Source organism: Malaclemys terrapin, chromosome 12, assembly GCF_027887155.1.
Source record: "Malaclemys terrapin pileata isolate rMalTer1 chromosome 12, rMalTer1.hap1, whole genome shotgun sequence".
NCBI lineage: Eukaryota > Metazoa > Chordata > Testudines > Emydidae > Malaclemys > Malaclemys terrapin.
In genome coordinates this window covers 928,918-954,812 of record NC_071516.1, presented here as the reverse complement: position 1 = coordinate 954,812, position 25,895 = coordinate 928,918, and the positions used below count along the sequence as shown (strand labels likewise).

The window sequence follows — 25,895 nt, the reverse complement described above, 5'->3', positions numbered from 1 at the left end:
AAATTGTGAGGCAATATGAGCCCTGCCCACATGTTTAGGTCTTGCACACAGCACACTGTACCAGGAACAGGCTTCCTACTACAAATGCGTCTAACAGAGGGGTCTGAAGACACTTGGATGGCAATAGGTGCACCATCAAACCTAGACCAACAGGGCCATTCATAGCGACTCTGCCTAGCATTCCATGGTGCACCCAGACAACCATGCATGTCTCCGAGTTTTAGGTGTGTTTCTTCCACTCCCTGAGACCATTCGGGGATAGACGGGAGAGGTGACCCGTTCAGAGCATCCACAGACTTGACCTAACAGTGCAAAGAAAGTGGTATTAAAATACTAGGAAAGAAAAGTACTGAGAGAATCCAGAGGCAAGCCAGGTTAGAGTAACCCCCAAAGCGGAGTCCCTCCTCAGCTGCTGTCCCCCTGCAGTGGGAGAACGCAGTAATCGGCACTCAGACATGCACACACCTTGTCTCACCAGTTATGGTATGCGGTTGTATTTTAAAACAATATACAGAACTCTGAGAAAAACATCAGGAGTCCACGTCCCACAGAGAGCAGATGGTACCTCTCTTTCTCCAATCTGACCAGCTTCTTCTCTGTTGATCATATTCACTGCCTGCCTCAAAGCGGCTGCGGAGCGTGGAGTGAGAGTCTGGTGTCTGGATAGAAATGTTGCGCACGTCCCCCAAGGCCCGAGCTTGGAGTTGGGACATTCGAGGCAGACACCGTGTTTTCCAAAAGGAAATCCTAAAAGCAGACTTGCGGCTATGGGCAAAGTTAGCTGACTTCAAGTCATTCAAAGCGACTGGAGTCACTTAAGTTCTGACCCTACTTCCAGTGCGAAAGGTTCAAGCTGAAAACGCAGCTGTTCCTAGTTCCTGCAAGCCAGTTCCAAGTCCTCTGTCAAAGAAGCAAATCTCTCTCTTTCCATCGTCTTCTCACTTCTCCATTAAAGGCTTTCTCCTACTTGCTTCCTTCTCTTTCCTTGCAGAATGACGACAATCACCTAGAGAGAATCATTAAAGCCGAGAGGTTATTAGCTCCTGAAATGACAGCTTCAGCCTTAAAGGCCACACTTTCAGCTGGCCTCCACTCACCCTCAGATTAGTTGCACATCAATGAGCATTTGCACAGGCAGATCCGGAGGCTGAAGCCTAATTCTCCAATTTGCAAATGCAAGTCCCCTTTGCATGTATGTCCTTGTTCTATATTCAAGCAGCTAGTCACATAGTTTTGCATTTACAATATTTTAAAGGACACTTTGGAAAACAGGGCCCTCCATCTGAGACTCGCCTCAGCCCATCCATACCCGGAGTACTCCAGGCTGGGTGATGCTTTGCTCCAGTGTGCTGTTGGAACCCACTGGGTTTTGGAGTCTGGATTAATGAGGGCAAAAGTTTCACTGCTGAGTGGGAGTCAAGATTATTCCACAGCACCCTGGACTCCCTCCCCTCATGTTCTCTCTCCTCTAGACTTGTCCTCTGTCTGACCCAACTTTGGCTGTAGTGTAACTCAAAGGGGATAGAGACATTCGCACACAGAGGAAAGCAAACTGAATTCAGGATAGCCATTCTCCCACCCCTCTCCAGGAGGCACCATCTCTGGCTGGCAGAGCAGGTTCGCTCTGAAGTTGCTCTTGGTCGATTCCAAGTGCAGCATGTTGATTATTTTCTCAAATCCCATCAGTAAGCAGCTCCCCTTGCATCCTCCTCTTGCCCCAACCAACTAGTGCAGGGGTCGGCAACCTTCGGCACGCGGCTCGCCAGGGTAAGCACCCTAACGGGACGGGCCAGTTTATTTACCTGCTGACGCGGCAGGTTCAGCCAATCGCGGCCCCCACTGGCCACGGTTTGCCGTCCTGGGCCAATGGAGGCAGCGAGAAGCCGCGGCCAGCACATCCCTCGGCCCACACCGCTTCCCGCCGCCCCCATTGGCCCGGGACGGTGAACCACGGCGAGTGGGGGCTGCGATCGGCCGAACCTGCCACTTCAGCAGGTAAATAAACTGGCCCGGCCCGCTAGGGTGCTTACCCTGGCGAGTTGCGTGCCAAACGTTGCCGACCCCTGAACTAGAGACTCATTCCCAGGGGGGCTTCATGTCATTTGGCTGGGACTCCCTCTCAGAGGGGGTGAGATGAGCGCTCTCCCTCACAAATTGCAGCCTTGAACTCCCATCTTCACTCCCAGGCCAGTTGACCCTGTAAAACCCTCCTGGCTCCACAGAGACTCACCAGAGCAAAGGCAAGGCTGAGCAGCCCTTTCCCCAAGTTGAGAGCCAGCAGCCCCAGGACAGTAGCAAGGACAGGAACCGGTTTCCCCCAACAGCAGGTGGAATTCGGGCTCACGCTGCTCCCTTGCTCTGAATCCAGCAGCAGAGTCCCCCTGGGTAATGTGACCGACTGGAGAGTTGAGCACTCTGAGAAGACAAAAGGCCAGGGACAGACAGTGCTCTACCCCAGGGCTGAGGTCAGACCAAAAGAAAGTGACCTTCTCCAGCCCCTACTACTGACAGCTAGACTTCACGCTGGGGGAGAAAAGGGTTCAAAAAGCTGGGATCTATATGGGGCTTCCACACTCAAGTTACAAACTGCCACAATTGGTATCTGCAGCCCCACCTCTGACTGCCGCGAGGGGATCTGGTGGGTTGTTATTCATGAGTAAATTAAAAATTAAATATATTGTCACCAAACTTACCCTCCTTTTCCTTGGGTGTGATTTCAGGCTGATGGACTGTCTCCAAGCTGTACCAGTTAGTGGGTCAGACCATGGCTTCCATTACTGGGACATTAACTGATTTAAATGGAGTTACTCTGGATTTAGACAAGTGTGACTCAGGTCAGACTCTGGCCCAGAGCATTTGAGGGCAGACAAGTAGAGAAAACCTCCCTACTCAATTAACTGGCCAACAGGAGGGTGGGTGAGAGAATGGGGGTGAAGCATGTCAGGAGGTCCTCACGATCAGCCTGCACAGGACACAGATGCACCAGGCACGAGGAGGAGAGGAGATACCAAGCCCAGAAATGGCTGAAGTTTGAAAGCAGCAGCTTGGCCGGGCAATAGTTCTTATTCCCCCAACCCCCGAGGAGCAAGGTATGGACCTGGACATTATTTCTATACCTCCGAACCAGTCTGTGGCTCTTCACAGGAAACCTAGAAAGACAAGATCCCTGCCTCAGAGTGCTTCCAGTCAGACGCAGTGAGAGACACAGCAATTCAGCGTGGGAGGCTGCTGAGGAAATCTGTGTGGGAAGGCTCCTCGCAAGAAGCAGGTTTTAAGTACAGGTTTACTCCACTCTTCCCGGCTGTGGCTCAATTCTGATGCCAGCACTGAGTGATCCACCTTCTTCTATTGCATTTCCAGTATTCCACACCTCGCAGCTTCATGGCTTTCATCCCACAGTCAGTTGTTTATCCTGCATCGTTGTTAGACTGAAAACACCATTGAGTTAATTGCTCCATCTAGGTGGCTGGTGCCCTGGGAGGTGAGAACTGCAGCAAATAACAGCTCACTCTGGACACACCCAGCTATTGATCTGAAATATCAAACTACCCCAGCAATAGCACACAATGATCAGGTTGCAGTGTACTGAGACTTCACAGCCCCAAGCCACACTACTGAGGCACGGTGTTAGATCTCAGAGCTAAGTATGACCAGGCCAGGTCAATGCTTAGATGAGAGACCTCCAAGAGAAACCCAGGTGCTGCAGGCAGTGGCCCGGGTGATACTCTTCCTTCTGAGGCAGTTCAGAACCCATGCTCCATCCTTAGAGGTCCCCGGACCCTTTTCTCAAGAGCAGGGGTGTTTGCCTTGGTTTCTTGGCCAGATTCCAATGCAGGAAATCACAGTCTGGCTCCCTAAGTCCCCACCTGGATTTTCAGATGAATCCAATATTTGTTGTGCAGTGTCGCTGGTGAATAGAAAGTTGTACAGATTTCTAACCCAGACATGGCTGTATATAGCTCCTGGGGGAAGTGACATCTGTCTAAGTTCCTATACAGGCCTAATCTGTCCGTCAAGTATGTTGTCTGACAAATAGTATAGGAATTCAGGGACTGGTGGTAATAATTAGGCAATCATTTCCATAACCTGGAACCCAAATCCAATTCCTCCTGCCTGCCCCAGGGCACTTTCACAAGTTAGCAATGCAGCAAACAAACACACTGGGCCAAATTCAGCCCTGAGCACGTGACTCACTGATTTCAATGACGTGGCACACACTTACACCAGGGCTGCCTTTGGTCGCTTGGTGGACAGTCCCACAAAGGAGTCCAAAAGGCCCTTCTCTGGGAGGGCACAGTCCTGCAGTGCTAGGAGCAGGCACAGGCTTCTTGTGTTTGGTGACAACTCACCATCTCTAGCCTACATCCTTTTTCCACTTTTGTACATGTTAATAGTTTTGAACTTTTGTAAAATGTTTTTCTTAGTGTCAGTAACTCCATAATTTTAACAAACATTTCTTTATTGAAATGCACACACAAAGGTGAATCTAGCAGCACTTTGATTTCACAAACACAGGGCAAGATTGTACCCTGGTCCTGTGTGACTATGCAGGAGGGCAAGGCCTCACACCCTATGGGTGACCTTCTTGGGTCCAGGGCAGGGGCAGAGTAGAGGCAGCAGCCTCCCCGTGGGAGCAAGTGGGCAGAGTCATGGCTGGCCTGGCCAGGCATGAGGGGGGAAGTAAACTGCATGCTCAAAAGGTGTCACAGCTCACTTCCCCCACCCAGGTGCAAGAGGGGGAGCAGGAGAGGAATGGTGACTCTCCAAATCACAAGTCCCTCCTGGGCAGGCACAGCTCTATACTGCCTCCTACTCAGGGCTGAGGTTAAAGGCTCAGTCCAGCCCTTGGGAATTACAATGAACTGAACAACGTACTTTCTGCCCCTGTATCTGGGTTATCACTCCAAATCTCACTAGTTTCTTTAGCCCATTGCCTTTTGCTGGAGGAGGCCAAAAGCTCTGTGCCACGTCTTTTTTGAAAGCTCATTTGTATCCCTGTGATGTTTGGCTGTGATTCCAGCCCTATTAATATTGTGCTGCCAACTCACCTGATACCTGCAGGATAATGTCTGCCTGCTGATTGAAATGCCCAACTCTGGCCCACAGGGAACAGCGGTACACAGCAGAATCCTCCAGCTGGACCTCAGGAATGACCAGGGATTGCTGCACATCCATCAGGAACTCCCTCTGGGTCCCTGAATACACATGCGTGCTGTTCTCATGTCTCCGAATCAGCCCCGTTTCATGACTCTCATTGGCTACCTGCAGTGCCCCAACAGAAGCCCCATTAGCATGTCAGATGTTGAACAGGGATGAGCAGTTGCCAGAGATCTTAGATCCAAACATGCTGACTTCCATTTTTGTGCAAACATTTGCATGTACAGCTGACTGTGACCATAAAAGTGGGTGACGCCCCATTTGCTTGTATAAATTAGGTAGTAGGTCACCCAGCTAGCAGAGCTGCATGTGCAAATGAATGTTTCTCTCATATGAAACAGGTGCAGCCCAACTGAGACAACGTGCTAAAATGCCCCCCTCCCCCAAACCTGGAAGCTGGACATGAAGATGAGGCCTTTAATGTCACTGAAGGGAGAGCCCACAGCAGCTACATGGAGGAGCTACCATCTCCTCCAGGAGTCAGGAGGAATAACAGAAGGAGCACTGCCATAGTCCTCTCTGGGTCTATTCTCCTATCTGCCCAACAATTCACGGCTTGTGAAATAATGTAGGGAGGGCAGGATCCCAGGGAGACATGCGCTGGGTTTGGTGGCCATGAGAAGCTTATAATGAAATTTGTTGTGGATCAGAAAGGTTGTGACTTTCCAGGATGGTTAACATGGTTACCTTGTACCAGCCAATGGCCCAGTAGTTGTGCAGCCCTCCAGCAGCAGTGGGACAGGGTAGGATTGCTGTTTCCCCACACTGGACTCTTATGGACCCAGCTGCCACAGCCATTCTTTGCAGGAGAAGCCATAGGCAACAAAGAGCTAGAAATGAGAGGAGAGAATCAGGGGTATTAGCAGCCTGTTACCCCAGACTTAGATCCAGGAAAGGCCGTCAAAAAATCCGCTTCAGAATTCCTTATAGCAACAGGAGCTGCTTCCACCGGGGCTGGAAACCTGGTCACTTTGGGAGGATTTCTTGTCAGTTCTGTGCCTGCCCACTCACATGCCTCTTGCACCTACTGGCGCTTACAGGTTCCAGCACACCTTCTCCATCTCTACGTGATACACGCCTTATCCCCGAGTCCTTTAGCTGAGCTGTCCTAGGAGTTACAGAACGGTGACTGTTATTTCTCTGAGTTGCTATGAATTTATGTGAAAGAGACTTATGACATTTAAAGCACCTTGGTAACAGCAGAATGAGACCGAGGTCACTCAGTCGCCTTCAAAATGTGTTTTTAAATTTTACAACTATTATAAAAATCACCGTTTGCCTTTGTTTTACATATTGATCAACATGTTCAAACCTGGCTGCCTAAAGGTAGGCCCCTACCTCCAAAATTAGCCACTTAAATTAATTCTAGAGGAACTGAGCACCTGCCATTCCCAATGGCTTCAAAACAAGTTGTGCATGATCAGTGCCTCTGAAAATCAGGCCAATTTTATTTAAGCGCCTAACTTGATTTTTGTTTTGTTTTCTTCCTTTTCTTACCTGTATCAAAATACTTATTAAAATGTTCTCAGCATGGCCAGTGTCCCATGGACACTTATTCACTTCTAGGTGGGCTAAGAGTTTGGGTCTCTTGACCCAGTCTAGTCTTCTATGTGGCAGCCACGAACAGCTGACATGTACTTAGGGCTGGTCTACACTTAAAAGTTTTGCTGGCTAACAGAATGTTGGGAATCATGAAGAGATAGATAGATAATAAGAGAGAAAATATCATATTGCCTCTATATAAATCCATGGTACGCCCACATCTTGAATACTGTGTGCAGATGTGGTTGGCCCATCTCAAGAAAGACATTAAAATTGGAATTAGGGGTATGGAACGGCTTCCATATAAGGAGAGATTAATAAGATTGGGACTTTTCAGCTTGGCCAAGAAATGACTAAGTGGTGATATGATAGAGGTGTGATGAAGTGGGAATGTTCTTAATGTTTTCTCTGAGTGCTGTGTGGGTGCCTCAGTTTCCCCTAAGCATTTCTTGCATGTCTAGGGGTGTGTGATTGTTGCAGAGCCCTAGGGGGGCAGTGTGATGCTGTCTGCACAGAGAATGGCTGACACCCTGTCTCCTGGCAACTGATGGCCTGGGCCCCTCCTCTGCAAAGGTGCCAACTGAAGGTGTTGGAGAACAAAGAGATCAGGTGACCTCCTGGCCCGGGAAAGAGACAAAGGGAGAGGAGGGGATGGAGAGTTTGCAGTTTGGAGCTGGCTGGTAACATGGAGGGGAGCCCAGACAGGGCTCTGGCCTCCCTGGCCCTCCAAGATCGACCTAACTGAACGGGTCCTGTTGTCTGTACCTGCAAGACCTGTCTTGGACTGTGTTCCTGTCATCTAAATAAACCTTCTGCTTTACTAGCTGGTTGAGTGTCATGGTGAATCGCAGGAAGCCGGGGGTGCAGGGCTTGTCTCCCGCAAACTCTGTGACAAGAGGTCTATAAAATAATGACTGGTGTGGAGAAAGTAAATAAGGAAGTGTTATTTACTCCTTCTCATAACACAAGAACTAGGGGTCACCAAATGAAATTAATAGGCAGCAGGTTTAAAACAAACAAAAGGAAGTATGTCTTCACACAATGAACAGTCAACCTGTGGAACTTGTTGCCAGAGGATGTTGTGAAGGCTAAGACATATAACAGGGTTCAAAAAAGAACTAGATAAATTCATGGAGGATAGGTCCATCAATGGCTATTAGCCAGGATGGGCAGGGATGATGTCCCTAGCCTCTGTTTGCCAGAAGTTGGGAATGAGTGACAGGGGATGGATCAGTTGATGATTATCTGTTCTCTTCATTCCCTCTGGGGCACCTGGAACTGTCCACTGTCAGAAGACAGGATACTGGGCTAGATGGACCTTTGGTCTGACCCAGTACGGCCGTTCTTATGACATAGCTATGTCAGTTAGAGTTGTGAAAAAAATCACACCTCTAACTGACATCGCTATGCGAGCAACAGCTCCAGACACAGTTATGCCAGCAAAAAAGTCATTTTGCTGATATAGCTTATTTTGTTCAGGGACTAAATACAAAGTATACTGGCAATATACTGGCTTATATCTTTTGCCAATATAAGCTGTATGTCCACTAGGAGGGTTTGCTGATATAGCTAAACTGGTATAGCTATACTACACACACTGTCTAGTGTAGACAAGGCCTTAGTAAAAAAATAAACAAAAAGGTTCAAAACTAGTAGGAAAGAGAGCCGTTGCATCCTCTCAAGCCAGAGGTATGGAATTCTACATAGTCCTTCAGATGCTCTGCTTCAATGAATCTGTTTGAGTCACACTGTAGGATCATAACACAGGAGTCTCAGATGCCGGGGAGAATGAACGAGAAAGCAATCACTTCTCTGACAGCCCTTGGAAGCACTTCATAGAAGCGAGTATCTTCGATGGCCCCTATTGCCGTAGTCTCTGAGCACGTCTCAATCGTTAAGTGATTTATCCTCACAACAGCCCTATGAGGTACGCAAGTACCATTATTCTCATTTCACAGAGACTATATGACATGCACAAGGTCACACAGGCAGTCTGTAGCAGAGCAAGGAATTGTGTCTTGGGTCTTGTCTACCAAGAGGCTTAGAGTATGTCTACACTTTGAGCTAGAGATGTAAATTCCCAGCTCAAGGAGTCAGGCCTACACTAGCTCAGAGCGAGCTAGCGTATGAAAAATAGAGCGTAGCCACAGCGGAACAAGCAGGGAGTGGGGTTAGCTACTCGGAGTATGCACCTAGTGTCTCAGGAGGATCACATTCAGAGCAGCTAGCCCTTCCTGACGCTCAAATTTGGTTTTAAGAATAAATTCCACTCCCAAATTACAGCCACTCAGACAAGTAATAACTTTCCCCCTGGAATGTACAAATAAGCCACCCGACTCACGATCCCGTAGGGCAGCGGTTCTCAAACTGTGGGTTGGGACCCCAAAGTGGGTCACAGTGACCCCGTTTTAATGGGGTCACCAGGGCTGGCTTAGACTTGCTGGGGCCCGGGGCCAAAGCTGAAGCCCAGTGGCTTCAGCCCTGGGCAGCGGGGCTCAGGTTACAGGGCCCCCCTCCCCGGAACTTCAGCCCTTGGGTTTCGGCTTTGCCCCTCCTTCCCCCGCCCCTGCCTGGGGCGGTGGGGCTCGGGCTTTGCCACCGCCACCCCCTTCCCACCCCCTGGGCAGCAGGGTTTGGGTGAGGGTCCCCCCTCCTGGAGCCATGGAGTCATTTTTGTTGTCAGAAGGTGGTCATGGTGCAATGAAGTTTGAGAAACCCTGCCCTAGGGAATTCTACCTAACATTGGCCTGGTCTGCTTCCCTGTCAGGCCCTCACGTTGCTGGAACACGGAGCCTGTTGCGGGACACACTCCCCACCCTCCTGGCATGGAACACTGCCAACAAGAGAAAGAAATACGAAGGTGATGAATAAATGCCTAACGAGGACTCACCTAAGTGCAGGATCTCCATGGTCTGGGCAGCTTGCAGTCGCAGGAGTACTTGTGCCCTCTAAGCTTCCTGTTCTAGTAAATGGAAACAAGTGGGCTTGGCTTTGCAGAAAATGAAAGCTGGCTCTTCATCAAACCCTGCTACACAATACGACGTACTAGCTAGAACCCTAAATGCCACACTGCCTAAGCACAGGGGCAGAGGAATGAGTCACAAGTTCATCAGATTGTGATAAGGAATTTATTAAATTGTAACCGAGCATCTCCCCACTCACACTCCTAGGGCCATTATTTCGTCCTTTCAGACTTGGGCAGCCATTGCTCTGCTCCTCCCACGAAGGGTTTCATGCTCCCTCCATGTTGCTCACTACATACAGAACTGATTCGTAAGGCCAACACATTCTCCTCTCTCGGACTCCTCATCCACACTTCTGCTGGGATATCATCCAGCAACCAGCCAGTCAACGATGACCATGTTGAAGGGTACTTAGGAAGAGCTGATATTATTGACTGATTGAAATAATTAGAAAGTTTTCCCCCCACAAACAATCACATTACCCACGAAATGCCTAATCCTGACCCAATTAAGTCAAGGACAACACTCCCATTGACTTCAATGGATACAGGCTCAAACCTCCAGTGAACCTATGTACCAGTATGAGCTTATTACTAGCCTTGGCTTTCCTTCCCACTTCTCTCCTCTTGTTCATCACACTCACTTCCTGTGTCTTGTCTTAGACTGTAAACTCTTCAGGGACAAAGACAGTTTTTTCCTGTATGTATGAAAAGCGCCACAGTACACGGGGGTGCCAATTCTGATTGATGTCTTTGGGTGCTATTTTAACGCATGCTGATAGATAAAATATAAGCATAGGCAGATAAAATCTGGCCACAAATTAGTAAATCTTTGTCAAACAATATAATACACGGTAATGTTCCTTTATATTGTAGGTTGGAGGCTTTGGAGAAGTCCACCATCTGTGAACTAGGCCTGAATGAAGAGTCTGAAAGAGAGAATCCTCCCATCACTTGGCTCACTTTACTAGACGAAATGGTAAAGTTTCACTCAACCAAATCAATAGAAAGGGCTTTTGTTTGCCTATATCCAAACCTTTACTGAAGCAAAAAAGTTTAGTTCATAAATGCATATGTTGAACCCTTCTGACTGTGCTCCGCTTTGTAACTGATCAAGATGAAGTTTTAAATCAGATTACAAAACAGAAGAGAAACATCTTTCATGTTCATCCAGTTGGTGAGGGAGGTGCAGAAGAGATGACAAGCTCCAGCTCCCAATGGAGGATTGGAGCTGCAACAACTTTTTTTCCCAGTTAAATTCCAGCTTATTTTAGATGGAATGAGGGAAATATTTACTGATGATATGATGAAGCAAATGGGTTAATGTCTACAATTGTGGTCCCTCTGACGTCCATAGGGTGAACTGAGTTAGATACCAAATCCAATCTTTACAAGATCCCTCTATTCCTGATTTGGAATTAATAGTACAATTTTTCTTGTATTTTTCAAGTTTAAAGCTATCTTAATGGGGAATATTTTACTAGACAAAACATCCCATTGTTCTTGTAAATTCAGCAGTTACAGCTGTGTACAATTTTGGACAACTAAGTTTTTTTCTTTGTATATACTTATAGTACAAATGACCTTGTGGAGAAAGACTGTTTCTTCATGTAGTATAAGATTTAAAATATTTAAATAGTCAGGCAAGTTCTAAGGGCTGGACTTCCTCTTCATTAACTCCCCATGACATATTTTTGTTTCATCTGCACACTAAACTGCAGTTTCAATCCACTTTTCTCTCCTCTTGGTTTATTTATTTGTATTTTGCTGCTTTAGCAAATACATATTTCAAGGACTGTAAATGATTGTAAAGGTCTCTGCAGCTGCTCTAAATATGGGTTATACTCTCATGCTCCTCTGAGCAAATCTATAGGCAGTTTAACACCTAGCTGCTTTATGGAACCAGCACCAGACAGGAAGTGGGAGAGATGACAAATAACCACAGCACACATTCTCCAGTTCATGTTGTCTTCTTTATAAGCCCCTTTTGAAGAAAGAAGACCCTGGTAATTTGCTTGATTTAAAAATAATCTTATGTAAATTTCAAGTGCCAAATTTCCCCCAGACTGATCTGTGGGGAGCCTGTAAGGATGATCTTTGAATGGCACTGGATTCCAAGTGCAGCAGCTTAAGCCGTGTCCAAAATCCTTCTTGTGTCCCAGGATAGATCTACAATATCTGCTGCCAAATGTGTGCCTGCAAATTCTGATGCAAAATCCTGGATTTTCATGCACACACGCATACAAAACAGGCAATGCCGCACAGACATTTGAAAATCAAGATTTGTGTTGTTTAAAGGGCATCCGGAGGGGTTGAGGTGGAGCCAGCTGCTTCTCATTAGCTGCCCAGCATGCTGGGCACAGGCCGTGGCACAGTAACACAGACTGCACCCTGGCTGCCTGCATTTCCAGATGTTAACAAGAAGTTAGTTAGTAGGAGCATTGCCAGCAGATCTAGGGAAGGGATTATTCCCCTCTATTCGGCACTGGTGAGGCCACACCTGGAGTATTGCGTCCAGTTTTGGTCCCGCCACTACAGAAGGGATGTGGATAAATTGAAGAGAGTCCAGCGGAGGGCAACAAAAATGATTAGGGGACTGGGGCACATGACTTATGAGGAGAGGCTGAGGGAACTGGGGTTATTTAGTCTGCAGAAGAATGAGGGGGGATTTGATAGCAGCCTTCAACTACCTGAAGCGGGGGGTTCCAAAGAGGATGGAGCTAGGCTGTTCTCAGTGGTTGCAGATGACAGAACAAGGAGCAATGGTCTCAAGTTGCAGTAGGGGAGGCCCAGGTTGGATATAAGGAAACACTATGTCACTAGGAGGGTGGTGAAGCACTGGAATGGGTTACCTAGGGAGGTGGTGGAATCTCCATCCTTAGAGGTTTTTAAGGCCCGTCTTGACAATGCCCTAGCTGGGATGATTTAGTTGGTGTTGGTCCTGCTTTGAGCAGGGGATTGGACTAGATACCTCCTGAGGTCTCTAATATTCTAAATCCAGCATAACATATGGATTGGTAACTGGTTAAAAGATAGGAAACAAAGGGTAGGAATCAATGGTGAGTTTTCAGAATGGAGAGAGGTAAATAGTGGTGTCCCGGAGGGATCTGTAGTGGGTTCAGTCCTATTCAATATATTCATAGGTGATCTGGAAAAAGGAGTAAACAGTGAGGTGGCAAAATTTGCAGATGATACAAAACTACTGAAGATAGTTAAGTCCCAGGCAGACTGCGAAGAGCTACAAAGAGATCTCACAAAACTGGGTGACTGGGCAACAAAATGGCAGATGAAATTCAGTGTTGATAAATGCAAAGCAATGCACATTGGAAAACATAATCCCAACTATACATATAAAATGATGGGGTCTAAATTAGGGGTTACCACTCAAGAAAGAGATCTTGGAGTCATTGTGGGTAGTTCTCTGAAAACATCCATTGAATGTGCAGTGGCAGTCAAAAAAGCGAACAGAATGATTAAGAAAGGGATAGATAATAGGACAGAAAATATCATGTTGCCTCTATATAAATCCATGGTTCGCCCACATCTTGAATACTGTGTGCAGATGTGGTCGCCCCATCTCAAAAAAGACCTATTGGAACTGGAAAAGGTTCAGAAAAGGGCAACAAAAATGATTAGTTTCAGAGTAACAGCCGTGTTAGTCTGTATCCGCAAAAAGAAGACCAGGAGTACTTGTGGCACCTTAGAGACTAACAAATTTATTAGAGCATAAGCTTTCGTGGACTACAGCCCACTTCTTCGGATGCATCTAGAATGGAACATATAATGAGGAGATATATATACACACATACAGAGAGCATAAACAGGTGGGAGTTGTCTTACCAACTCTGAGAGGCCAATTAATTAAGAGGGAAAAAAAAAAAAGGACTTCAAAAGTTTTTTTTCTCTTAATTAATTGGCCTCTCAGAGTTGGTAAGACAACTCCCACCTGTCTATGCTCTCTGTATGTGTGTATATATATCTCCTCATTATATGTTCCATTCTAGATGCATCCGAAGAAGTGGGCTGTAGTCCACGAAAGCTTATGCTCTAATAAATTTGTTAGTCTCTAAGGTGCCACAAAAAGAAGAACAGGAGTACTTGTGGCACCTTAGAGACTAACAAATTTATTTTGCCACAAGTACTCCTGTTTTTCTTTTTTTAAAAATGATTCGGGGTATGGAACAGCTTCTGTATGAGGAGAGATTAATAAGACTGGGACTTTTCAGCTTGGAAAAGAGACGACTAAGAGGGGATCTGAGAGAGGTCTATAAAATCATGACTGAGGTGGAGAAAGTCAATAAGGAGGTGTTATTTATCCCTTCTCAGAACACAAGAGCCAGGGGTCCCCACTGAAATGAACAGGCAGCAGGTTAGAACAAGCCAGAGGACAAGGCGCAGTGGCCCCGCGGAGCTCGCTGCCAGAGGCTGTTGGGAAGGCCAAGGCCAAGGCCAGGGGTCGGTAAGGCCGGGATCAGCTCCTGGGGGCGGCACTAGCCAGGCTGGCAGGGATGCTGCCCCGGCCTGTTTGCCAGACGCGGCGCCCGAACGGGCCACTCCCAGCCTGTCCGAACCGGGGTCTAGGGGCCTTGCCCGGGCTCCCGCGGCGAGCGCTGCGCTTCCCTAGCCGGGCTCCCGGTGCCCGCCACTAGCGGCGCGTTGGCCGGTCCGCGCTCGGACGGGCCGGGCCGGGCCGGGCGCCTCCGGCTCGCTGCCCCCGCGGGACGGGGAATGGCCAGAGCGCCTCAGCACCGACTGGGATTCAGCCCCCCCCCAACAAGATGGCGGCCCGGTTGCCATAGCAGCCCGTCGCGCTTCCTACTGGCGAGTGCGTCGCAGATGTGATGACGTCAGGTCAGTCCCGCTCCTTCCGGTGCGGCGGGTCGGGGGCGCTGCTGGAGCCGGGATGGGGGCCGCCCGGGATCCCGAGCAGCAGCCGGGGCCGCCGGGGGAAGGGGGCCCGGAGGAGGGGGACGGGCAGCTGGTGAGCACGGTGAGAGCCGGCGGGGCGGCGCCGCCCGTGTCCGCCCGGCCCGGCCCCGCTCCGCTCCCGCCCGGCCCCACTGGCGCCGTAAGGCAGAGCCCGGGCCGGGCCGGGCCGGGCGGGGCAGGCGCTGGGCGGCCCCTGCTCTCGGGGCGGCCTGTAGGATTTGCCTGACAGCCCAGAGCCCCCCCCCTCCCGATCTAGGGGAGGTATCTGCCCCCCCCCCCGCCGGGGCCCTGAGGTGGGCGGGGGGCCCCTCCCTGGGCACGGCTCGCTACAACCCCCCTCTGCTCCTCCCCCCTGCAGAGCCCCTGGAACATCATGATCAAGCACCGGCAGGTGCAGCGGCGGGGTCGGCGCTCGCAGATGACAACAAGGTACAAGCTGCGCCCAGAGCTGGGATCGTCACTTTGGGGTGCTGACAGGAGGTGCCCAGCCTTGCGCATCCAGACACAGGGCACTCCTGGCAGGCTGGCTGCTGCTGGAGATGCTTGGGCTCCCTGAAGGGTCTCTGGCGTGTCAAGTCACTGCATCCCGAGTTGTGCAGGCACTCAGGGATTATCCTGTCTCAGGCAGTTCAAAAGAACCTCCTCTGGCACCCACCAGACCCGCTAAACAATAGGATTAAACCCAAGCAAATGGGGTTTAATACCAGGAAGAAGCAACATTGTCTAGAGGACTGAGCAAAGGCACAGGGTATAGGAACTCGGAAATTCTAATCCTGGCTCTGCCATTAACTCCCTGTGCGGTGCTGAGCAAGGCATTTTGCTGATCTCGGTCTTGGTTTCTCTGTCTGTACCCAGGGAAGTAATGTGCATACAGTTCTTTGAAGACTGAAATGCTCTACAATTGCTAAGTGGTGGTGGTCACTGTGAGATGTCCTGGGGTCTAGTGGTAGCGCAGGTCACTGGCTCAGCAGTCTGTGCAATCCTGGTGAAGTAGAGGTTCAAAAGAGCATAAGAACGGTCAGACTGGGTCAAACCAATGGTCCATCTAGCCCATTATCCTGGCTTCCAACAGTGGCCAATGCCAGGTACCCCAGAGGTAATGAACAGAGAAATCATCAAGTGATCCATCCTCGTCATCCAATCCCAGCTTCTGGCAATCAGAGGTTTAGGGATATCCAGAGTGTGAAGTTGGGTCCCTGACCATCTTGGCTAATAGCCACTGATGGACCTGTTCTCCAGGAACTTATCTAGTTCTTCTTTGAACCCAGTTATACTTTTACATCACTTGCAAACGACGCTCCTCTCTAGCTGATGCTTCAAGCAGTGATGAATTCAGAGGGGTATTGTATCCAGCACTTCTTTTCTGTTGGGAGATCTAGGTTTGGAGTCAGTGGGTAATTCTGCTGCTAGGTTTGGAGTGGAAATAAGCTTGCAGCCTGTGTTGTTAGAGTTGTGTCCTTTGTAGAGGTCTGTAAACTCTGGTGGACATCCATGTGGGTGAGAACATTTGGGACAGCATTGTCGAGTGGGATTCTGGGCCTGGGGATTTTCTGAGCTGGGTGTGGCAGTAAGGGTGGGTGGAGTAATTTATCTCGTGTTCAGTTTTACAGATCCTGCCGTCTCCATGGATTTGCTGCGAGCTGTTCTGCAGCCTAGTATCAATGAGGAGATCCAGATTGTCTTCAATAAATACATGAAGGTAAAAGCTCATTAGGAAAGGGAAATCTCTTGGGTGGACATCAGCCTTCTACCTCCAGCCTGTGCTGTTAGGCACTGACCAGTGAAACCCCAGCCCTGTAGCCCTCTTTACATACACAACATAACCTTGTGAACTGGGTAAGAAGGGCAGGTGAGGGCTGCTCAGTCTAATCCTGAAAGGGTCACACTCAGAGGGCTCTCAGTCCCTTCTGGAGGAGTCGAAATGCACACAGGTCAGATGAAACTTTAAAAATGAGTTCTGCTGGACAACAGCGAGTGACCAGAGAGGATGGAGTCTGCTACCAAGGGGTACGTAACTTCCTAATGGGATTGCATCCCTTGTGCTCAGTGCTGACCCTGATGACCATACGGTATTTGGTTGTAGCATGAGCAGAGGTGGCTCCTGGAGTCACCAGCCCCTGACTTTGTGCAGATGAGAGCCTAGTTCCAAGGAGGCAGCCCCCTGTGGAAAGAGGTTAGAGCAGCCAGCGTCATTCTAACCGTCTCTTGGGCCCCTTTCCAGTTTTTCCAGAAGGCAGCAGTTAACGTGAGAGAGAACGTCGGGGAGGAGGTGGACCCAGAGCAGCTCATCCAGGAAACATGTCGGAGCTGCCTAGAACAGGTAGGGATGTGCCATTGCCACACACAGCTGGGGTCACCGCCCTCTGGGAGTAGCCTTGTAAGAAAGAACCTAGGGATGGAAATATCTGCCCCACAATCTCCTGAGGATACAGAGCATCGCAGGCTGGGTGCCCAGAACCTCACAGGACAAAATGTCCTTGCTAACATGCCTTTGTATCTAGGTCAGTGATACTCAGATTGCAGTTCGCCAGCCACCAGTGGCTCCTTAATGCGTCTCCTGCAGCTCTTTGCAGTACATGATATTAAGACGTGTGTGATTTAATTATTAACCAATCAGGGTGCTTTTACTGTGTTGTTAAGCAGTTGTAGTTAATAAAATAATAATACATGGTCAGTCATTTTGCTCTGAGAATTATACAGTAAATGAAACAATGAATTCACACTCCTGTGGCTCTTTTGGGTAATGTTGATCGCTAATTTGACTCCTGAACCACTGAGGTCTGAATATCCCTGACCTAGGGAGAGCTGGTTGTATGGATCAGCCAGCAGAGGGCTCTGGTGGAGGGAACTGCATGCTCTTCTCCAGCTCATGCACACTGTGGTGATGTTGGCCTCATAAGCATGACCTGGATGAGGAGCCAGGGGTATGGAGCCAGCTCTGAGCTGCTTCTCCTCTCCCGCTCCTTTCCCTAGTTCTGTCCAAGTCTGGCTGATGCAAAGCCAACTGACAAGGAATTTCAGGGGTGATTCTAGGCCCCCAGCAGCGTTGGGATGATCCCATCACTGCTATAACCCAGTCAGCCTTACACCAGCCGTGCCTGGCCTGGAGGTTGGGACCTTCCCTTTCCCATCCCAACCGTGACACTGTTCTCCAGGCCTGGGGCACCTGCAGGTCAGACTATTGCCGTGTGCTCTGCATGGGGCTGCCCCGTACGGCCAGCCAGAGTCTGGCGCTGGTGCAGAACGCAGCACTCGCTTACTGAGCGGGGCACTTCTCTGGGAGCACATGACCCCATGCGCCGGGATTGGCACTGGCTGCCCATTGGTTTCTGCAGCCCTAAATAGCCTGGGACTGGCCTTACCTCAGAGATCAACACCTCTCTCCCTGGCCAGGCCTCCACTGCCTCTGTTGGAGAGGCACTCAAATTGGGTCCCTTAGTTGTAGAACAGAGAGGGTGGCTGGCAGGGCACTCCTCTGTGAGGGCCCCAGGACTCTGGAACTTGCTCTTCCTGGGCTGAAATACCCAAATGTGGTGACCTGGGCACAGTGCCCAGTCCTCTGTTTGATGCAGGTTTGGAGGGGCTGAGGTTTTGCGGCTCAGAATGAGGAAGTGGCAGGGAGGAGCCCATTGTGTAGGTGGCTAACTGGCTGAGCTCCTGTCTGCAAGATTATTCTAATGCTGCTGGGGTTTGGTTGTAATACTAATTATCTGTTGGGGCACCTACATTCTGGGAGAGGCGTCTCTCTCATCTTAAATTGAAGTAAATAAATCTTAATTGAATTTCACAATTTTCTGCTCGTTAATAGAGAGGCGCTACAAACTCCTAGTGAATGATCAGCTTCGCCTTTCCTCAGCCAGAGTTTGAACTATGGGAATGATTAAGGGATTGGAAAACCTGCCTTCAAGGAGCTCAATTTATTTAGCTTAAAGAGAAGGTTAAGGGGTGACTTGATCCCAGTGTATAAGTACCCAACTGGGGCACAGAAATTTGATGGGGACTTTTCAGTCTAGCACAGGGGTGGGCAAACTTTTTGGCCTGAGGGCTGCATCGGGTTTTGGAAATTGTATGGAGAGCCGGTTAGGGTCCTCTCTGGTCACTCGCTGTGCCTCCCTAAACAGCCAGGCGTGGCCTGGCCCCCACCTCCTATCCACTCCCGGCCCCCCTCAGGACTCCTGACCATTCAACCCCCGCCCTCTGACCGCCCCGACCCCTATCCACACCCCTGACCGCCACCCCAAATTCCCCTGCCCTCTGTCCAACCCCACCTGCTCCCCGCCTCCTTACTGTGCTGCCTGGAGCACCAGTGGCTGGCAGCACTACAACCACGCCACCTGGCTGGAGCCAGCCAGTCCACCGCGCAGCACAGAGCACCGGGGTGGCTGGGCTCTACAGCTGCGCTGCCCCAGGAGCTTGCAACCCCGCTGCCCAGAGCATTGCGCCAGTGGCACGGTGCTCTGAGGCTGCAAGGGAGGGGAAGAGCAGGGGAGGGGCCAGGGGCTAGCCTCCCGGGCCAGGAGCTCAGGGGCCGTGCAGGAGGGTCCCGTGGGCCGTAGTTTGCCCACCTCTGGTCTAGCAGATGAAAGTCTAACACAATCCAACGGCTGGAAATTGAAGCAAGACCAATTCAGACTGGAAATAGGGTGCAAATTATTAACAGCGCGAGTAATTCACTATTGTGACAATGTACCAAGGGTCATGGTGGATTCTCCATCACTAGACATTTTTAAATCATACGTGTGTGTTTTTCTGGAAGATCTGCTCCAGTTCAAACAGGAATTAATTCAGGGAAGTTCTCTGGCCTGTGTTATTCGGGGGGTCAGGGCAGTGTCAAACTAGATGATCAGCCAGGTCCCTTCTGGCCTTTGTGACTCTGCGTTCATGTTAGTCCAGTGATCTGAGCCAGATATGCCGTGTGTAAAAGCTGTTATAGGAATCAAATTAATCTGTGAATGCCTCTTGGGGAGAGAACCTGTCCCACAGCTAGCCTCCTTCCTGATCCTCTTGGGGCCCTGAAGTACAGCAGCTTCCTGGAGGCAGATAACCCTTCCCTCTCTCCCCACAGGCTAAGCTGCTGTTCTCTGATGGCAAGAAGGTGATACCCAGACTGATCCACGAACAGTCAGTGCCAAAGGTAGAGCTGAGCTTCAGGGACCTGGGCTGGGAGTCTGGGGTTGGGCTTCTAATTGCTTTTTCTCTAGCAGTGGCTTGGCAGAATCTAGGAGAGGCCCATAACAGTATTCGATTCTTATCTGCTGATAGTGATGATCAAGAAATGGAACCAGAACCTGTAAGGGGGTGGAGCAGGGATCTCCTAGCCAGTCTGTCCTTTGTAAAGCCACCTGGCTGCAGAGGAGACCTCTGTGTAAGTGGATTTCTTGCCTCTGTCAGTCCTTCTGATGAGGAAATGGAATTGGGGAGAGTGAAGGCTGGGAGAGGAGAGGACTTGGACAGAGCAGTGAGGGGCCCAGACCTGGTCTCTGCCTTGGGAAGGTAGAACCCCATGTGCCCATCTCTAAGGATCAGGCTGGGGTGGCTCCACCTGCTTAAGTGGCACACATTTCTAGGTGCAACGGAGAAGAGGGTAGTTGTCTGGGTGACTAAAGTGCTTCCATGAGAGAGACTGGAGAGGGAGAAGGGCTGTGTTCATTCCATCACTAATTTCTTTGCCAGCGTGCCCGGCAGATGGAAGAGGAATCGAGTCGGCGAGGAAGCCCTGTTCCCAAAAAGGTAAGGACCATGCAAGGACTCCACCCCGACACACTGCCTCATGGGGAAGCTTGGCCCTCGTTTCTCATGCAGGCCTCACTGGCTGCTCCCTCCCCATCCCTGAGAGAGGGTTAGGAAGGGGGCAGCCTCCAGGGCAGCCTGTGGCCCCCACTCTACTCAGCAATGCTGGCTCCTTTTGCCCAGTCTCAGCATTTCTTATAGCTGCTCTTAACTGTTTCATCATGTGGTTGGGAGAGCCGCCTTCCCAGCAGGGAATGCACGTGTGCTTCTCAGGTGAGTGCTGGATGAGTGAGCAAATGAGGGATTTCTCTCTTGCAGAGGAAGGGGCGACCTCCAGGGCAGAGCCTGCTGAATGATCGTGGAGCCCCAGGTGTGGCCACGTAAGTGTGGAGATAAAAGGGGAGACACAAGGCTGGCTGAGGAAGGGTAGGGCAGCCCAGCTATCTTTCTCCTGGTGTGTTTCTCACAAATGGATTGCCAAGTGGGCAAGATGCTTTCAGCTGAGGTTGACTCGTCCTCTCTCTGAGTCCAAGCCCTACAGGGAGGCAGTTCCAAACACGAGAGCTGCAGGGCAGAAGGTTTTTGGCTGTGGTGAGATTGTGCATTTGGGCAAACAGGAGGCTCAGGCGAGGGGAGTGAAGACACACGTGGTCGGCTGGAGCCTGGCCACGAAGGGGTTTAAATGCAAGCTCAAACAAGCGAATGAGGAACCTATAGATGGGAGTGCTGTGGCCCCACTCCCTGCCAGTGAGAAGGCAGAAGCATAGTGCATGTGCTGGAGACAGGAGGTCAGGGACTCAGAAGCCATAGAGAAGGAAATTGCAGTAACAGAGGTGACGAAGATCTGCCGAGAAGATGGAGAGCTGTGTAGGATTTGGGCCAAGTCAAGGCAGCTGCACATAGGGGCAGTGAGCCACGCAGGTGGCAATGACAGATTTTCAGCCATGGGGGATGTAGAGGAAAACTCATGGCCAAGCGTGGCATTCAGGGTAGGGCCTCTGGAGGGAAATGGAAGGTCTGAGTCAAGAAGGAAGAGGAATGTCTGGAGCTCAACTTGGGGGCGCCTCCTGGCTAAGAGAAGCATTTCTGTGTGTGAGACCTGCACAGCTTCTCTTCAGCTAAATGAGCCTGGTCAGTGAGGTCGGGGGAGGGTCACGGAAGGGCCTGAAATATGTGTGGCCGAGTATTGTCAGGGTAAGGTTCAAGGCAGGATCAGAGGAGCCAGGGGCCATACAAGAGAGCAGAGGCCATGAGTCTTGTGGGACTCAGAGAGGAGGGATTGATGCGGAAGAGGATCCAGCACCAGAGAAATGGGGGGGGTGGGGGCGGAGGGATATTCAGGGGTGCTCTGTCTGTCTGGAGAGGGGAAGGGGATGTATGTCCCGATCAGGAGAGCAGAATCGTTTCAGGCTGTAGGCAGCTTGGATTAGTAAAGGCTAGGGCTGGCAAGATGACCAGCCCTCCCCACGGGGTCTGCTTCTGACAGGCCCTTTCCTAGTGCTTTTTATCCAGTGTTGATTTAAATTCTTTTGTGGCTTCTTGGCATGAGCCCTCTGGGAATTCAGGCCTCTTCTGTGTTTTCCCCGTCAGGTGGAAGCTCAAATCCTGTGAGCCAGTGCGCCGAGAGGGACCGAAGGTACAGTGTGCAGCTGGCTGCCTTTCACTGGGCTTGGCTCAGTAGTGCTCCACGCAGCCTCCCTTCTCCCCGTTGCCTCTGGCAGTGATCGTCCTGCCACCCACAGGAACAGAGGCTGATTCTAGGCCAGGCTTTACCCAGCTCTGCCACCTCCCTGCAGTGGCAAAGGAGGGAGAGCAATGGGCTGGGTGGAGGCCCTCATCTCCTGCCTCCCTACCCACTCCCCGGTGCAACCCAGCAGCTTGGAGGACATAGACTCCTCCTGGCTATGGATGATCTGTCCCAGGGCAGCACATTCTGCTGGGAAGGCCAGAGAAACTCCACTGCCTGTTCGATCAGTCAAGGTATGAGGCATATTTTCCCCTCCATGGAGCCCACGAGCCTGCAGCTTGTTGGCCCCACCAGAGCCACTGGGGCCCCTGCAAGAGTTTGCCACAGAAATCTGAGGCTCAAAGGTGGGGTGCTGGATCTGGATCTGTTGGGTTTCTAATCTCTGCCCCTTTCCCAATCGCTCTGTAGTGGGATCCAGCCCGGCTGACTGAGTCCACAACCTTTGTGCTGGGATCTCGAGCAAACAAGTAAGGAATCGTCCTGTGGGATGCTGGCTCTGTGCCCCGTAGTTCTGGGTGAGGGGAAGAAGGGGGCAGCGGCACTGTCTCTGGGGCTGGAGCCCATGGTTCTCCTCTCACTAGTTAAATATCTCTGCACTCTGAAGCAGAGTGGGAAGGGCACGGGCTCTGGGGACGGAAGGAAGCCTCCATACATCACACTTCAGCTGCCCCTGTGCACAGGCCTAACCCCCCTTCCCCCACCATGTTCCTGTTTCAGGGCTCTTGGAATGGGAGGAACCAGAGGGCGACTCTACATCAAACACCCCCATCTCTTTAAGGTCAGAAACCTCAGCACAATGCTTCCCTTTTTGGGGTTTGCTCAGAACTTGCTTGTGACGGGGGTGGGGAATATATCCTTGTGCTTGTATGTTCTATCCCCTCTCACACCCTGCTGACGTTGCTTGTCGTCTCCTGGGGCAGGGATGTTACCTCACAACAGATTTAAAATGGTGTTAAAGCTAATGTCATACACTAGACTTGCTTCCCGTGGGGTGATGAATTTGCCTGGCACAGGAGGCTTTGCTTTGAGGAGTAAGCAGGATGGGACTGAGTCCTCATTCATAGACGATCTCTTACTGGGAGACATGGGGTTGCCCCCTGGGTTTCCACAGAGGAGGACGGGCCTGGGCTCTGAGTCCACACCCAGAAGTTGCCCCATGATGGTGGCTACAGATGTTGGTATGTCACTTGTGGTGTTTTCACCTTGCTGCTCTGTTGCAGTATGCGGCTGATCCTCAAGACAAGCACTGGCTGGCAGAACAGCAGCACATGAGGGCCACTGGGGGCAAGATGGTGAGTGTGGCCAGGCCTGGCTCCTGCCACAGCCTGGGATCTTGATGGGGACGGGGAGAGAATCGTAACGTAAACTGGTTCAGAATTAAGTGTGCAAATAAGCAGAAGCCAGTGCAGTAAGCAACAGATTCCAGGGGCCCGGGTTTGCTCGTCCATACTGCAGCCCCTTCAGAGCACCGTCTGGCAAGCCGCTCTCTGCACCTCGTCACTTGGGGCTGAGATTTGGCAGCTGTTGCTTCAGCCTAGGAAGTCATCAGCTTTGATGCGACTGTTATGATGATGAGGGTTTGTGAGAGTGAGCAAGGTGGAACCGTGAGATACAGAAAACCACTTCCCCTGGACTCTCAGGAGCAATTCTGCTCACACCTGACCTGGTTTCTTTGAGGTATTGGGGGATGGGTGCTATTTACAAAGCTAGCGCCGCTACTTCATGCCAGCAGATCTCATTTCTGAGTAGCCAAATGGAAAATCTTCTTAGCCTGTGTATGTTCAACCAGAATAGCTCCTAACCATCTCTTGTTTCCCAATTGCTGCAGGCGTACCTCCTCATAGAGGAGGATATTCAGGATCTGGCAGCCAGTGATGATTACAGGTGAGGCAAGGAACCAAGACTTCAGCTGTGTTGAAATCCCTGCCCTCTCCCCTTATAAAACAAGAAATGACTGGGGGAGGGGATGGGGGAGTCGTCATACCCACAGGGCGCAAGAGAGCGAGCAAGGTCAGGAGGCAGAGTGGGTCCTGCCTAGTATTGTGCTCTACCGATGATCTCAGCACCCACGACTGGGATGAGACTTCTCAGCACCCAGTGTGTGCCCACCACGCTGCACTCTCCTGAAAATCAGACTTCTCATGGGAGCCCTGCTCTCTGGACAATCTTACCTCAGTGGTGGGTGCGGAGCTTTCCTGAAACTGTGACCAGACAGTGTCTGTGTCTCTCTCCACATGCTCACTCCTGTCTCCCACTTGCTCACCAGGGGCTCTCCTGATTTGAAGCTGGAGGAACTAAAACCTTTTATCCCACCTGCATGGATGACTGAAAAGATGCAGAAATATATGGAGACACTTCGCCATGAAGGGGACCCACAGCCTCCAGAGGGAACCCATGAAACATAAGAAACCTCACCCTCCCTGCCAAGTGGCGCCCAGTCACAGCCTGTCACAACATGGACTCTCACGGGAGTTTCCCTATCTTTCCTTCCTTTGTGTTTCACTGGACATGTTGGGGCTTGTGCTTTTGTTGGCCCAGGTACCAGAATGCTGCCCACAGGGAACAGCAGTGCAGAGCTGTGATTAAACCTCCTGAGAGTTGTTTGGGCCATTCCCCTTAGTCAGTGGTGGCTGGCAGTAAACAAAGTCACTGGCTGCTTCCTGCTTCTCTTCAGAGCTGCACTTTTCTATTTGTGTGAACTTCCTGTTTCAGATCCTCTGTGTACAAACAGATTTGTAATAAATGCTGCTGCCAGAACCCGCTGTGCCCATGCAAAGGCAGTTACCGTGGGGGGAAATAGCTGTATTGGGAAAGAGGGATATGGAGCTGTTCCTTATACAGAGCTAATGAGGGAAGGAGTGAGAGTTTCTCCCACTTCTTGGGGCTAGGAGCTGGGAAAGAGGACATTTGAGCTGCTACTCCTGCCTCCTTATGGAGAAGGTTCTTTAGTAGTGCCCCCATTGCTGATATAGCAGAGGGTCTAGAGTTTGAGTTCCTGTGCTGCCATATTCCTCAGTGCTTTGGCCACAGCCAGCCTGCTGGCATCCATCTGCTGCTATCATTCAAGCGGGGGCCTGCTTCCTCTGTGGAGCTGTGATTTTACAGACAAGTGATGACTTATCCAGCACCCCAACCTGCACGTTGCTCCACAGAGCCAAGCTGGGTGAAGTTACATCTTCTGTTGGAGGGGAGAGAGATAAGCTTTCAGCTACACCGAGCTCTCCTGCAGGTCCCTGCTAGGGTCACCATATGTTCTGATTTTATAGGGACAGTCCTGATTTTTTGGATCTTTTTCTTATATAGGCTCCTATTACCCCCCCCCCCCCCCCCAGCCTGATTTTTCACATTTGCTGTCTGGTCACCCTCCTCCCTGCCCAGGCAGCGTGGGGGGTCTCTGCCTCGTGGAGCTTGCTACCGAATAGAGAACTCAAGGGCTGCACTGGAAAACAAGCTGCTTGTGCCCCAGAGTCCGGGCTCCCTGGCACGCAGCACATGGTGTTCTGCTTGTTACACTGTGTGTGTTCCCCAGGGCTGGGCTGGGCTGGCTGCAGGGGGCGGGGGAGGCTGTGGGTGCAAAGGCCTGTGCAGCTGCCTAGGCCGGGTGGAGCAGGCCAGCTCTGCAATGCAGAGCCCTGGGCTGGCTTGACCCTCTCCCAGCAGCTGGGCCCGTCTGCCCTGGTCCCTAGGTAGGGTGACCAGCTGTCCTGATTTTATAGGGACAGTCCCAACATTTGGGGCTTTTTCTTATATAGGCTCCTATTACCCCCCCGGTCCCGCTTGCTGTCTGGTCACCAAGTGTCGGGGGTGGCCGGGTTAGTCTGTACCTAC

General features: G+C 50.8%; 2 protein-coding genes across 3 annotated transcripts; one reads left to right on the top strand and one right to left on the bottom strand.

The window, feature by feature from the left end:
- Positions 1 to 492: 492 nt before the first annotated feature.
- Positions 493 to 14,564, bottom strand: LOC128846596 (uncharacterized). The gene is made up of 6 exons (XM_054045804.1): positions 14,481 to 14,564; positions 9,590 to 9,661; positions 5,845 to 5,987; positions 5,049 to 5,262; positions 2,231 to 2,415; positions 493 to 1,006 (listed from the first exon to the last, which is right to left on the bottom strand). The coding sequence occupies exons 2-6, from the start codon at positions 9,606 to 9,608 to the stop codon at positions 950 to 952; spliced, it is 618 nt and encodes a 205-aa protein (XP_053901779.1). The 5' UTR covers positions 9,609 to 9,661; positions 14,481 to 14,564; the 3' UTR covers positions 493 to 949.
- Positions 14,537 to 24,824, top strand: DNTTIP1 (deoxynucleotidyltransferase terminal interacting protein 1). Of its 2 annotated transcripts, none has more exons than XM_054045803.1 (13): positions 14,537 to 14,642; positions 14,949 to 15,019; positions 16,193 to 16,289; positions 16,812 to 16,910; positions 19,656 to 19,724; positions 20,264 to 20,320; positions 20,639 to 20,700; positions 21,911 to 21,956; positions 22,476 to 22,534; positions 22,785 to 22,845; positions 23,288 to 23,359; positions 23,896 to 23,951; positions 24,334 to 24,824. In XM_054045803.1, the coding sequence occupies exons 1-13, from the start codon at positions 14,565 to 14,567 to the stop codon at positions 24,470 to 24,472; spliced, it is 966 nt and encodes a 321-aa protein (XP_053901778.1). In that variant the 5' UTR covers positions 14,537 to 14,564; the 3' UTR covers positions 24,473 to 24,824. The 2 variants fall into 2 exon arrangements, with proteins under 2 accessions (XP_053901778.1, XP_053901777.1); XM_054045802.1 differs by having other exon boundaries at positions 14,541 to 14,651.
- The last annotated feature ends 1,071 nt before the right edge of the window (positions 24,825 to 25,895 follow it).

Coding starts and splice junctions, on each gene's coding strand:
- LOC128846596 (XM_054045804.1), bottom strand. Junction 2,416..5,048: donor CATTATCCTGCAGGTATCAG/GTGAGTTGGCAG, acceptor TTGTCTTCTCAG/AGTGCTCAACTCTCCAGTCG. Junction 1,007..2,230: donor TCAGCCTTGCCTTTGCTCTG/GTGAGTCTCTGT, acceptor GATTCTCTCTAG/GTGATTGTCGTCATTCTGCA.
- DNTTIP1 (XM_054045802.1), top strand. CDS start 14,565: ATGGGGGCCGCCCGGGATCCCGAGCAGCAGCCGGGGCCGCCGGGGGAA. Junction 20,321..20,638: donor GAAGCCCTGTTCCCAAAAAG/GTAAGGACCATG, acceptor TCTCTCTTGCAG/AGGAAGGGGCGACCTCCAGG. Junction 23,952..24,333: donor GCAGCCAGTGATGATTACAG/GTGAGGCAAGGA, acceptor CTTGCTCACCAG/GGGCTCTCCTGATTTGAAGC.